Source organism: Alligator sinensis, unplaced genomic scaffold (genome assembly GCF_000455745.1).
Source record: "Alligator sinensis unplaced genomic scaffold, ASM45574v1 scaffold1779_1, whole genome shotgun sequence".
NCBI lineage: Eukaryota > Metazoa > Chordata > Crocodylia > Alligatoridae > Alligator > Alligator sinensis.
The window spans coordinates 333286-347586 of NW_005843117.1; the positions used below are offsets into that span (position 1 = coordinate 333286).

The following is a 14301-nucleotide window of genomic DNA, read 5'->3' on the forward strand; positions in this document are numbered from 1 at the left end:
CTCTCAGTGTTTGTAAGTTGTTATATATATCAAGTAATGTGTTTTAAGCATGAAAATGCTTTCCCTCCTGTGCACTACATTTATCTCATAGAGTGAAAGCATTACCTATGAAAAGGAAATCTCCTTCAGTTACCAAAAGAAATCTTACTTACGAGTATTGAGTCAGCAGATCCAAATCATTATGCATGTCGATTGGATATGTTTCACTGAGATGAAATAGCTTCTCTAAGGCCTCATAAATGAAAATGATGCAGATAAGAGAAGCAAAAGCTTCTTCAGTAAACCGGGTAATGTAACAAACTAGGGAGCTTGCATCAGTTGCAACAAGGATGATGCATAAAATTGCAGTCCATAGTCCAATGCTGGCTCTCAAAGAAAGGTATGACAACCCATACTCTCTAAAGAAATGGAAAACAAGCATTAACCATAGCTTATCAAACCATTATTTCACAGACAGAGAAAATAAATCATCCAAAAATCACTTCTGCATAGGTATATCCAGCTTTTATACCCTTTCTTGAGCAGCCAACTACAAACATCATCTCTAGAAATAGTGAACCCAAGGAAGTTATCTATATGTAAGAGATGCTTGTAAAACAAATAATGCAGATAACTCAGTGCCCAGCATATCACAAAAGTGCATTCTAGTACTATATCTGTAACTAGATATGTGAGGAGAACCCAAAACTTTGTGATTTGTATGGTACAGTAAACTCTGCCATGTTTTCACGTGCAACTACCACTGATCCAAGGCAGGATACTGTCCTGGCAGGAAACATCTAGAGTGTCAACTCATCAAGGTGGGGAATTTATCAGAGGTTTACATGACGTGCAATGTAAAAACACTAGAAATAATTAGGCAGGTAAAATATTATTTTGGGATGATTTTTAAGCCATGGACCTATAAATGTAGATAAATATACTTCGCATAGCTGTATTATTTTTTTTACTAAAAAGCTACATCAAAATGCTATTACTTCTCCCAGCTAATTCAGTTTTTGCCTTTTTAAATAATTTTTTGCTGTCTGTAGCCTAGTTGAAAAACAAATAGAAAGTATTAAAAACTTCCTAACTCAAACATCTCAATAAAAAGAAATGTGAAGGCAGGTTTAATTTAAATTTCTTATTTTTATGAATTGAAGTCAGAGATCTTCAAGTCAGATTCCCACCTGATCTTTACTCTCAATTTAAGAACAAAGGAAGACCAGAGTATAAAATTGCAGTGAGCAATTTTTGGATACACTCTAATACTAAATGGGTAGTGAAATTGGTAGATTCTGCTACTTCTCTTCAAAGTTGAAAGCTTAAAGTCAGCAAATGGCTGTACTCAGCAAGAAACCAGATGTAATAGTCTGATAATCTTGCTTTTTTCCCCACACAGACTCCTCTCTTCCACACACTATTCATGTCCCAGAACAAAATCCTATGTTTGCTGTACATAATCTTGCATAAAACATGCTAGAGCTATGTACGCCTCTGTTCCACCTAGCCTGCACAAAGCATTATAAGGGCTCTGCTACATGGAGATCAGAGAGAGCACCTGGGAACCTAAAAAGGGCCTCCTACTCTGCATTGCTCATATGGGAGGATTGAGATTTCCTCTGCTATCAAGCCTTCCTGCCTTAAAAATCACAACTGTAACTCAGGCTGACACAGGGGATTGGATTCACTGGGAGAAGTGTGAGGGTGGCCACCTTCCCACATCAGGCTGTGGAAAGCAGGAATTCACCATTAGGGGCACAGAATGTAGACACAATTTTCACCCACATCATGGCAGAGGGATATTACTTATAGTACATTAGCTTAGAAGTGAGAAGCTGGCCATATGTTATTTTGGCATAGCTTTTTTCTTTTCATTTTTTATGCTTTATTTAGTTACTTTTAAAGAGATGGGAGTTGTTACATCCTAGGATTAAGAGATGCCATCAATTTTCAATACCTAGTCATTCACACTCCATTGTTAGGAATGAAAAAACGCTAAATCTATGGAGCGTGTCTTGTTCTACAGCTTGATTTTCAGTCATGAAATTTAAATGTAATTGTTTTAGGATAGGATATGATCCTCACAGAAGAGGTTTATAAAAGGTAAAAAAAAATCCCACTTTGATGTAATTAACAGGCTCCTTGCTTCTCATCACTGAGAAACTGTTCTGTGTGACTGTACAGTGGCAGCAGCATTTGCCAGCCAGGTTATTACTGAGCATGCCACTCCCATGCTGGAAGATGATGTCTCAAGAGCAAGAAAAGACATCCCAGAGTGTATTTGCACACTTGGAGTGTCAAGCAGGGGCAGAGGGATGTGTGCGCAGAAAATGGCCAGTAGCATACCAGTGGAGCGTACTGCTGCCCTGCATAGACATATCCTAAAAGTCTAAGCTCTAATTCCCACAATCAAGACTTCTGATCTTACTCCATGAGGTGCTGATACCTCTGGATGAGGATCATGCCCTTAACTGCTATATTTTGAATTTTATATTAGATTGCCATCAACTAAAAAGGAGCTCATGATGTCACACGTGAAAAAGACAACCTCACTTACATTACTCATAGTTAGATCATCCTCATGGCACCAAATGATTCGCAATTATTATTTAGCCACATGCACCACATTGCACTGAGAATGTTCCCTGAAACTTTTAAATGTGAAAATGATTTCACTTACTTGCAAAATTTGAATAATATCTTTTCAAACACCAAAACTGGTCCTGTGCTGCCTAGTATTGTAAGAGGCTGTCCACCAAAGAGCGAGTAGGCTATTCCAGTCATGGATGCTCCAAACAAAGATTCTATTGCACTCTGCACATGAAACAAACAGGAGCTTACATATATTTCCTTAGATTCCAAGCCCTGTATTCAACAACTTAGTTTGTAGCCTTCAAACATGCAGACTGTAATATTTTAAAGGTGATTTATGCCACATTAAGAATATACTAACCACATACCTAATAAAGTCAATGCTTTTTTAAAATTTCAGATTAAAGTAAAACACATACTATACGACCTTCAGTTGCTTCTCCCAGCAGACCACCAAAGGTGATGACAGGAGACATACAAGCACAGTAGAGAAACAAAAATGATGCAAGACATTGTAGGCTGAAAGCATCCCTGAAGTCACTCCAGAAGAAGGGAGCTTTTCTTTTGATGTCCATAATCAGTCCTCCAAAAACTCTAAGAAAAAGAAAGGGGAAGAAATAGATTTTTTGGTTTACTTTCCTCCTATGGTGCTGCTTACAATAGGCAGCAACTCTCTCTCTCCCTTCATCAAATAACCAAAAAAATTTTCATTAAAATCTTTCATTAGATGCAGTTCTCTGTAACGAAGTTTTTTTGTCTTCCTTTGCCATTTGTAAAGGACCAAGCATACTTAGTAAATAAAAGCCATGGTCTGGACTCTCCTCTTCAATCTCTCTGCATTGATCCAGTCTGCCTGTACACAGCTGCCAAACCTGGTTTCAACCACCGACCCAGAAATGCCCCTTGGGTGTCGTTGACAGACTGATTCTGCAATACTCTTTTTTCGCCAGTATCCTTGCATATCGGGTGTTCCAGGGCTAAAGAGCTTCTGCCTTCTGACAATCCTTAGTTGTCAGAATGGCCCTTGGGACTTTAGTCAGGCAGGTATAATTCAGAGCCGCATAGACGCTGCTCTAAATTTTACTGAGAGGAGGATGACTGGCTCTTCGCCATTCCTAAGATAAATGATGTCTCTGAAAAGATGGTTTAAAAAACTGTTGCTATCACCTCTTCAGCTGTTCCACATACACTTCCAGCTCTATGTACTTAAACAAGACTTAAAATTGAAGGAGAGTGAAAAGAAAATTAAATACATAGTGTGGTTACCAGTCTCACAGCCAATTGAAAACCCTGTGCTTATAATATGTACAAAAAAAGAGCATGCGCATATTCTCTAGGACAAACCTACCCTCAAACATATACCCTCAAAGTTGCTTATCTGAGGGGAGATTTTGGCTTATTGTATTTACAGCCAGAGCTGCACAATTCAACCACTTCCCTTCTTTTCTCATGTCCTTGTAGCAAGGTATTTAGCAGAACTTGCAAATTCATTGGAATCTGACATGGCCACATGGTGAGCATTTCTGCTGTAGCCTTGAACTCTCAACCTCTGAGCTTCCAGCCACTCACCCCAGTCACCACCTGAGCAAGGTATTCAACCACTGAAAAAGCTCAGCGACAAAAGAGTATATTTTTTAAAAGTGTATGAGAGCAGCTACTTCTGGCTTTTCCTTCACTCCAGAGGGTGTCTATATGCTCATTAATGCACTTTTGCTACTGCATGTTAAATTTAGTGCCTCCACTGTGAGGTTCTGGAAAAAGATGCATTAGTGAAAGTCCATTTTTTGTGATGCTTTAATGCGCATTAAAATAGGTCAATGAGCATTACAGCTCATGTGTAGATGAAACAAGCAGATTTAATCATGATTACCAGTCATATGATCATCTCATAGTATTAAAAAAAGAGCTCACATTCACTAAAGGAATTGAAAGCCTACTCTATAGAAATTAAAAAGTGAAAATTGCTAGTTTAACACCTTATTTCTTTTCGTCTCATTCACTATGCAGTGTTGTGTAAAGATAACCAAGGTAGCTCTGAAAAGCCGTGTAACTGAATTAGTGCAGCACTCTGCCTGGGCTAATCTACTTGCTAAGAAGCATGGTATATTAGCCTGGGTGGACTGTCAGGATACCACAACTATCCTGCGTCTGGTACTCAACATATACCAGGTATTTCTACATAATACTGCATACTACTGTATAGATACAACCTGATAAGCATGTAATGAGGAATAACTCCATTGAAGTGAATACAGTGACATGCTGGATCAGGGTAGCTGAGAGAAATTCAGGCCATTACACTTTCTTTGGACGCATACTGCTCAAAAAAACCAGTATCTCATATAACATAATTTCCTACTAACTTTCCAGTCCGTTGCAATTCTGGTCCACTATGCCCTCCAAGTGGTTCTGGATCCCCATGAGCTGCTGTCCCATTTGGCACTCCTGGGATCTTACGTTTCTCCTATAAGAAAGGAAAGGTTTTTTTCTACTCAGTTTAATCATCCAAATATGATTTTAGCAAGAAAAGAAGGCAAGAGATATAGTTATTTCCCCTTTTTAGTTTCCATCCATTAAATGAAATAGAAATACATTTAAAATTGTATCTAGGTTTCTATTGTGTGTGTAGTATTATAATTTGAATGAGGCTGTGCTGCCTTCATACAAAAAGAGGTGGGTGAGACCTGCAGAAGCAGCTTCCACGCAGTAGAAGTGGGAAGAGTATCCTAAGACAGTTTCTCAGGAGTTCTATAAAGTTTTATCTATACTGCAGTGGTATGACTACAGTTCAAGTACACATGCCAAAATCAACCTTAAACTAATGTAACCACAGCAGCACAAATCTCTACACTGGCTAGCCAACTGAACATTCACAAAGCTCATCAGACATTTTTTGTACCCTGCACTAGTTGCAGGCTATCACTGCTGTAATGCTAGTTTAAAGCCGGTTCCAGTAATTCTAGTTCTAGTGTAAAGCTAGCCTGCAAGAAATTTCCATGCAGGTATAAAAGGGAGTAGCTTACTAAGGAGTAATTGTTTAAGGACTTCGCACTGTAAAAAAACTAGTAACTAGAACTACCCATGTAACTGGACAGCCACAGTCCAGACCTGGACAGCAACAGTGCACAGGGCAGCAGCCACAGCTAGGCAGCTGGGGTGGGACAACAGCTGGAAAAGCAACAGGAGTAGCTACTATTTTTGCACCAGTACCCAGGGCTGGTGCCCCAGTCACCCTTCTTAGGTAAGCTACTGTACATCTCCCTCTGAAATTTCTTCAATTTCAGAATTTCTTAGCAACATATCCTAGGGTCCTTAATGCTCAGTATAAAGGGTGCAGGATTAAGTCCAAATTTAGGTCAAAACCTTCAGTTGCTGTACATAAGTCTCATGAAAGTTCTCCAAACTTTGCCATACATATGAAAATACCACAAGTAGCTCACCAGCTGCAAAGAATTTTAAACCTGGACTAACAAAATTCTGTGCCAGGAAAATATTTTAGGAAAATAAAAATATCATTATGTTATGCTCAGATCTCCGTCTTACCTGCTCATTGTACTTTTACTAAAAAGTAGCAACTAAGCAAAAGCAAAATCATTTGTTGAAGAACAAATAATGAGTAATAAATACATCTTGTGTAAATCATTCCTTAGCCAAGTTGCTTGAGACACTAAACAAAATTTAAAAGGGAGTATAATTCTACTCAAACAATAGAAAAAAAAGATGGTATCTAAAAACTAAGCAAATAATCAGTGTTGATCAATATGCAGTAACAATTATCTTAATTGTATAGGAAAGCAATTTAATAAATAAGAAAGTGTATATTTACTCCATGCTTTTTCTGGGTTTGCTTATACTTCCTCCTGATGAAAAAAATAGTTTCTCTGGGAAGTCAAGAAAAAATATCTATGCTTGTACAAAGTAACAATAGGTTTCTCAATCTTTTGATTTATTTACCATTTCTATGAAAGGTAGTTCTACTGAGTTTCCTATTTTGATTTAGTCTTATCTTACTTTTTTTCTTATTTGAGATAAGACCAGAATAAGGGTAAAAGGGCTTTTAACTGTTCCTCTCTTTTATACTTTAGAAGGCATTGAGCTGTCTAGTTTTCAAAGTAATTGTTTATCCAAAGCCATGAGCTATCCTTAATAGTCTAATATGTCCTGTATCTGTTTTTATACCACACTCAAAACCTTTGTATGTGAACAGTTTTCAATCAAGTACTAAGTATCAGTTGTGTTTATCCTCTCATCCTCTTCACAGGGTTGCAGCATGGTGTTTTGTTTTGGTAACTGATATCCTAATATTGACTTTAGGTCTCTTGTAATTTTGTATTTTCAAGAAGCATGTAATCGTAATAAACAGAATAAAGAGTAAGAAGATTATACTTTATACTCCTCTCTACAGAAAGTGTATATAGATTATAATAACATAATTTCAGAGACGTACACGTGAACACAAACATTTAAACATTCATTAAATCTCTAGAGCAACTGAGAAATGAACAAAGGTAATTTTATATCCCACCCATAAAATAATTAAATGACAGTGTGGTTGGTTGGACTGCAGACCCTCAGATATTCTAAATCACCGATTTGCTGGAGTATCTAAGCATCACATAACCAAACTGAGTGCATTTTATTTTGTATGATTTCATAAACCTATAAACAACAGTCTTGCCACTACAGAGAAATGTTCTCCTCAGCTCTTAATAGTTCCTTAATGGATTAAGGATTAATCTAAAAAGCAAAAAAATATATAGATAATTCACACTTCACCTGCTTGCTAAGCACTTAAGTGCTTGTTGAATTTGAAGTGTAATTTACACACCTGAGAAGGAACATTTTTGGGTGGCTCTATTCGAATTGTTGGGTCCCATTCTCCAGGAGGGAGAACTGTAACCTGATCAAGAAACTCATCAATTCCAGAAACCAAGTCATTACGATCTTTAGCTTTATAAGCTACGTCATGAAATACCTGTTGAAGGACAACAAAAGCCAGAAATATATGAAACACTCGTTAACATATAAATAAAATTGTAAGTGTAAATTCTTTCATATTTCTACTTCTTTCTCTTGTAAGGAATGCAATTTATCAATTTTTCCACTATTTGTAAAAAAAAATAATCACAATATTGAACTAGCTGTCACTTCTAATGAGACAGACACTATAACCAGCCTCATTCAGAAGGCTGAATGTTCCTAAGATTGACAGTTCAAAATGTGACTGATTCCACTAAAATGTAACTATATAAAATGGCATCTTATCTTAAAAGTTATTCTTTATGACTAGGGACAGGCATTACACATAAACCGGTTTAAGACACTGGTTTAAACCTGTAACACAACAGATGTTCAGTGCATATAAACCAGTTTGAAAATGCCTGAAAACAGTTTGAGATAAACCTGGTTGAATGTAGCATTAGACTTAACTGATTTGGCTCAAACCAGTTTATGCAATGTCTGTCCCAGACCACTTGCTGATTTAAGTTAAATCAGAGTCCCGCAGAATCCCAGCATACTCTCTGGGCTGGTCAGGGCTCTCTGCTCCACAGCAGAGCTAGCCCCTCCCCTCTGCTCCCTGGCTGGAGCTCAGCACAGACTTGCAGACACAGCAGGGTCTGCTGGCTTACCTGTACCACCCTCTCTCCCCCACCACTTGCTGCTTAAGTAGAGATCCCTTCCTCCTCTCTGCCACAGCATGAACCGTAACCAGCATGTGATATGCTAGCTAATTCCAAGAGGTGTCTGTGTGTCTCTCTCTCTCCAATTTCACTGGGCTAGGCAGAGAGAACAGTGACCACTTAAGGCTTTTGGAGCTAACCAACAGGTCAGCTGGTAAGCTGTTTAAGAAGTTTGAAGTAACGTAGAGAGAAGCTATTGTTTTGCTAACTGGGTGACAAAGACTTAGCAGCCCGCCCCCTGCCCTGGCTGGCTTGCTCACCAGTCAGTTTGCTGCAGATAGTATGACAAAGCAGGGAGGGAGATTGAAAAGCTCTGTATCATCAAGAGATGCATGCACTGCACACAACCCCTTGCCTCAGAGTGCCAGCCCAGGGCTGGGGGCTCGCACCACTCCTGCCCCTTGAGCAGCCAGTAGGGAAAAGCCTGGGACCATGCAGGCAGACATCCCCCCTCAGCTCAGCTCCCTGCAGGAGGGAAGGGAGGGCTGCTCTAGTGTCCCCCATCTTCTAGCCTGAGCCACTGCAGGAATGTGCCTGAATTTCCTCAGTTCGGAGAGAATGCCTGTCCAGTTTCAAACCAGTTCAGCCTATTCAGGTTAGACTAACCTGCAAAGATTGAATCAATTCCGGCTCAGGCTTTTTGAATGTCTGTTCCTAGCCTATGGATATGTATAGACATTTGGGGAGGCTAGGGGGAGGTTGGATTGAGTTAAAAATGGCCACCAGATCTAAGGTAAGTCAGGATAGGGGGAGCTAGTGGGGGGGCTTGGGGAGATAATGGGGGCAGGGAGGCTCTGGGGGGGATGTGGGGGCTAGCAGGTTCCACAGGGAGGGATCAGGGACCTGCAAGTGGGGTCTGTGGGGCTGCTGGTGGGGTCCAGGAGGGTTTGTTGCAATCAGGGGGGCCATCAGGGTCCACAAGGAGGCTTGAGGGGAACAAGGGGGCTCTCTCCTCCACCCTGGGGACCAGGGGCTATTTTTAGTCCCCAACCTCACCCCAACCCCAGATGAACAACCCTCCTCTGGCAAACCAACCCCCCCACCCCAATTTACTTCCTCAGCCCTTGGTCCCAGTGAACACTAGTAAAACTGGCCCCAGGAGTAGCCTGTTGGATTGGGGATGATGAGTTTGGTGGGCTTGGGGTGGGGGCTGGCTGGTCTGTGGGGGGGTTGTCAATCAGAGAAAGCGGTCAAGGGGGACTAAAAACAGCTCAGTGCCAGGTATAGGTGCAGGGGAAGCACAGACCCAGGGCTGGGGCCAGTGTCTGGGCTTTCCCATCCCTAGGGCTACAGTGGGAACTGTACAGAAGTTCAATTAGATAGTCTAATTTAGATCGGGTCTGGTGCAACCAGTCTCAGAGGTACACTTAACACAGATTGGATCATCCATTTTTAGACCAGTCTAACTGTCCTGAACTTCTTCTGTACAGTTCACAGTTACCTCACTAGGTATCTAAGGGTGCAGACAAAAGTGATAATTTTTGCCTGATCTGGCCACAAAAAGCAGTTTATAGCTGTGACCAAACACAAATGCACGGCTGCAAACAGCGTCAGAAATGGCCAATTGGGTGAAAATCTGAACCCCTCATTGCATGAGGTATCAAATAAAGATATTACAAAATGTAGCTCTTTTGTAACTTGTGTCTGCCAAGCTCCCAGCCTCTTACTGTTTTCAGAATGGGAAGGGGAAAAGGGAGCAGAGTGAGTTCAGTTTGGGGGTTTTTCAGCCCCCTGGAGGGTGGGATGGTGTATTGCAGCCCTTCCCCCACAAGATGGGGGGACTCAACTCATGCACCCCACCCTTCAGCACCAGCTGGGGAGCCCCAAAAATGAGCTCCCTCCACTGCCTTTCACAGCTCCCATTCTGACAACAGTGAGCACTGGCAGAGAGCTTGGCCATTGCTATGGGAACCTGCTGCAGGCTCCCAGTGCAGCTAGATTTCCCCCTCTCCTGGAACCAACAGTGAACTTCTGTTTGGTCCAGGGTAATGTTGTAACTCAGAACGCTTTGCAAAAATCATTCTGAGTTATAGCTGGGAGCTGCACTCCTGTTTATACCCAAAGTGTAAGGTTCACACCTGGGTGAAATAAGTTAGATCAGGTTGCCATTTGTAATGTTATCTACCTCTCCCAAACCGCCCCAAATGTCTGTATATACCCTATGTGTAAAATATATCTCAAGTCATATCTTCTTGTTTCAGTCATTCCTATTTTTTTCCTGCAGCCAATTCAGCTATGCAATTGTGAACTGGATCCTATTGCTGTTTCCACATCATAAGAATGATTAACTATTTTCCATTTGTGGAGTCAAATCCTATCTTTGGTTACACTTTAATACTGCCAAAGGAAAGACAGAACAAAAATCAGGTGAACCTTTTGGTCCTACACTATCTTCAGTTTGAAATATCAGGAGGAAAAAAAAACAATCTAGAGTTGTATATAATGAATACCTCATCTGTCATTAGTGTTGCAATTGATCTCCCAATCTCATGATACTGCTGGCCTTTTCCCAGTGGTCCCAAAAGAATAAACAAAAACCTACAAAAAAGGCAAAAACAAAATATTTTAAGAATGAAAAGCTGAAATAGCTTACTGTAAAAACAAAACCATTCATTAAAACTTTAACCACAAGAAATAGTGTCAACAAAATAATAAAAAATAAGCAGCCTCAGAGGATCCTTACACAATAATTTAAATATGTTGACATAAAAAATTGAAATTTACCCCAGAAACATATGTATATAATGAGCTTTGTTGCTGGACTGGGTTGTTTGTACTCAAATTTCCTTATGGACTAAACCCATGTAGATAATCCTAAAGTTTCATGCAAAAATACCTTTGACAGAGCTAGCTATTCAATTTATTCATATGCATCACTCTTGCAATATTATGGAAGTTATCCCAAACATGCATATGCACAACACTATTCAGGGTAGAAAAATAACACCTTGCCTTTTGTTAATATTTTAACTGCATGATAAATCCCCTCTATTTCATATCCCAAATGCTTATCATCAAAGTTTGGACTGTGGAATAGTCTACCATGAATATACTTGGGTAATAATTAGGATTCTTATAGTCAGAATCTGTCATTTGAAACATTTTCTGAATAAAAATAGGCATTCTTAAAAGGTTTATCATGACTCATCTGGGATATGGGAAAACTACATTCAAATCTTATGCTGCAAACAGATGTTGTCTTTATGCTGCCATAAAAAAAATTATGGCATCAAAAATTCCAAGCAAACAGATGTCCTTGACCCTTGTCATGCCACAAACGCTCAAAATCGTGGACACATAAATAGGTGGTAAACATTGTGTTTCCTTTTACATGGTGAATGTCCGTCTGCAAGTGCAGCCCAAAGCTCCCAGGGCTTCAGGAGCCTCATCCTACATACCCCAGGAATGCCCTTGCAAGATTGGGCTTCTGAAACCCCAGAAGCATCTCCCCAAGTTTCCCCACTTGCAGAACTGTGCCACGATAGCCCCCCAGCAGGAGATTCTCTAAGCACATGTATTGCTCTGCCGTGCCCTGACTTGGGACAAGAGGAGACATCTGGGTCACCCAATGAAGCCAATCAACTATGCTGGGGCACATCCTGGAACAGATGATCCTACTCCAAGAATAATGTCTGCTTATAGCTTTAGTCTGGCACAGCAGAGCTAGAACTCTGGTCTCCTATATCCCAGGTGATACTGAAATTACTGGGCAACTAGCTTTTCTGGAGGTGTTTCTTTTCTCTCTGACCAAACTTGCATCCTGAAGAAAATATATCTCCTAACAGAAGTTTCCTTTAAATTGATGAATTTTAACAAAAAGTTTTTGTTGAGATGAATTGGCATTTTCCAATGAACTATGTTTCAGCAAAAAATCTCACCTGGTTCTACTAATATTCACCAAACATTTATATAAAAAGTTTCACCATTAATGGAGCATTCAAACTGTTCAACCTACCTATTTACTAATCGGGGGTTTGAATGCTCACCTAAGTCACATGGTTTTGTTTATTCTTCCTCAAATTTTTAAAACTGGCAAATGACAAAAAGTGACTAATGAACAGACCAGCTGTGTCATGAATGCCTGGGGCAGGGATCAATGTTATCGCCTTTGCATAAAGTCATAGTAAATATTTGATCATCACTGCGTTGTCCAGAAAGGTAACATAAGTGAGAATCAGTTTCCTTCTTGGTTCCTCCTCTGCTTAGGAAAGTAAATGGCTCCTCTTTTATCTCTACATAGGAGACATTCTCCAGTGCCTTGGTGCATCTATTGGTGGGATAAGGCCACAACTCCTTTCAACTGTCTAAGAAAATAAATGGAGTGACTGTGCCTCATTACCATTTTGGTCCCCATGATGCCTCTGTACATGGGCCACAATTTGGCCTTAGCAAGGAAATATTCAATCATCCCAAATATTTGCACAATATTCAATGGCTTCTGAATTCTCATTAATAATTAAATTGTTTACTATCATGTGAGTCTTTCTATTCTGATAACACTGTCATTGATTAGTTTTCCTGGGCATCTCCACCCATTTTAGTTTTAATAAAATAATTATTATTCTTATGAAAAAAAACCTAGAAGTTTTTCTTCCTCTCTTTCCTAGCTTCCTCTGAAAGAGGGAACAGAAGATAGAAATAAGCTGTGACACAGGAAAGAAAAGGAGAAAACAGGATAACAGGGTACTGTGCAATATATAAATGCTGGAGAGAATTTCCATTCTCTCTTTTTCAGTTGTTTACCAGAAGTGCTGAGGCTCTTAAGCAATGTTCAGGGAACATACAAGGATTGGCACAAAAATTTCTTCTTCTACTTCTAGGAAGAAACACAACACTGACTGACAGGCCTCAAGTTCCAAAACACACCCAAGTACACATACTTTTAAAAAGGAAGGAAAGATGCACCTGTTATAAGGTAGTAATCCAGTTCAACACTTGATAAACAACAAAGCTGAAGGATCATCCTGCTTTATAGCTCCAAGTAATACACTTTAGGAAAATAAAGTAGGACCGATCAACACTTACCTTGTCGGAATTGGAACTTCAGCTAGCCCAGAAAGCAATACTGCAGGGGACAATCTAACAAAAGCAACTACAGCACGATCCAGGAACTCTAGTTCCCCAACTAAAATGTTCGAAGCTTCAGCCCCAGGAGGTATCTTTTTCATGAAGTGTAGGTCAACCTGGAAAGAGCACAGTGAATCATCCAAAATGCTAACATATACAACAACCTCTTGTTTTCTATTTTGTGGAAACAGAGAACCTTCATTTGGTCACCAACGATGGTATAAGGGTTTTTTTAATTAGTCTGCTTGTGATGTTCTCTTTCTCAAACAAATTTAGAGAGAAATTAAATTCTCTCTCAGTGGTTTGAATTATCATAAATTGTCAGCATTTGTCCAGCTATGCAATGGGAAAATATATAATCCTGCTGCATAGGCAAATTTTAATGTAACCCAAGGCCCTGCCCCATGTTATACTTAAGATGTTATTAACAAGTTAACCCAGCCACATGTTCGAACAATTAATGGTGTGATACAATGTGGAATGACTTTGTGGCTAGTTCATGTCACTCCATTAATTGAACATATGGCCAAGTGTGCCCTTCTGGCTGGGGGCATCATCAACTGAGGGGGGCTCCCAGCCACAGGAGCTTGATACATGATGCAGGGGGGAGTGTAGGTTGTGTATCCAGATTCCCCCTGCACCAGGAAAAAAGCATGATGGGATATGATGCATGATCCCACAATCATGCCTTCTGCCATACGTGTGGAATGGCAGGAAGTACAATTGTGTGGATCATGCATCAGATCCCATTAGGCCTTTACCTGCATGTCTGGTAGGGGCCTAAGTAATTAATTTACAGGAGCCAAACAAATGTTAAATATGCCATATTTTATTCTCTTATAAATTATTTATAATGTTATTTAATAACAGATACAGGAACCAAGGCTTTCACTTCGTGTAAGCAAGGGAAACCAATTCACTGGGTAAGATTGCTGGACTAAAGCCCCAGCAAGATGGGAGATTGCCTCATCTTTCAACA

At 40.0% G+C, this 14301-nt stretch overlaps 1 protein-coding gene across 1 annotated transcript in view; it reads right to left on the bottom strand.

The window, feature by feature from the left end:
- The window catches only part of SLC4A10 (solute carrier family 4 member 10), an 85801-nt gene extending 71712 nt beyond the window's left edge, over positions 1-14089 (bottom strand). The window contains exons 1-8 of the mRNA XM_006037453.2: positions 14084-14089; positions 13281-13438; positions 10706-10793; positions 7403-7549; positions 4938-5038; positions 2994-3168; positions 2663-2796; positions 153-398 (exon numbers count right to left, since the gene is read on the bottom strand). Of these exons, the coding sequence (XP_006037515.1) occupies positions 153-398; positions 2663-2796; positions 2994-3168; positions 4938-5038; positions 7403-7549; positions 10706-10793; positions 13281-13438; positions 14084-14089 (1055 nt within the window). The remainder of the gene's footprint in view (positions 1-152; positions 399-2662; positions 2797-2993; positions 3169-4937; positions 5039-7402; positions 7550-10705; positions 10794-13280; positions 13439-14083) is intronic.
- Between the last annotated feature and the right edge of the window lie 212 nt (positions 14090-14301).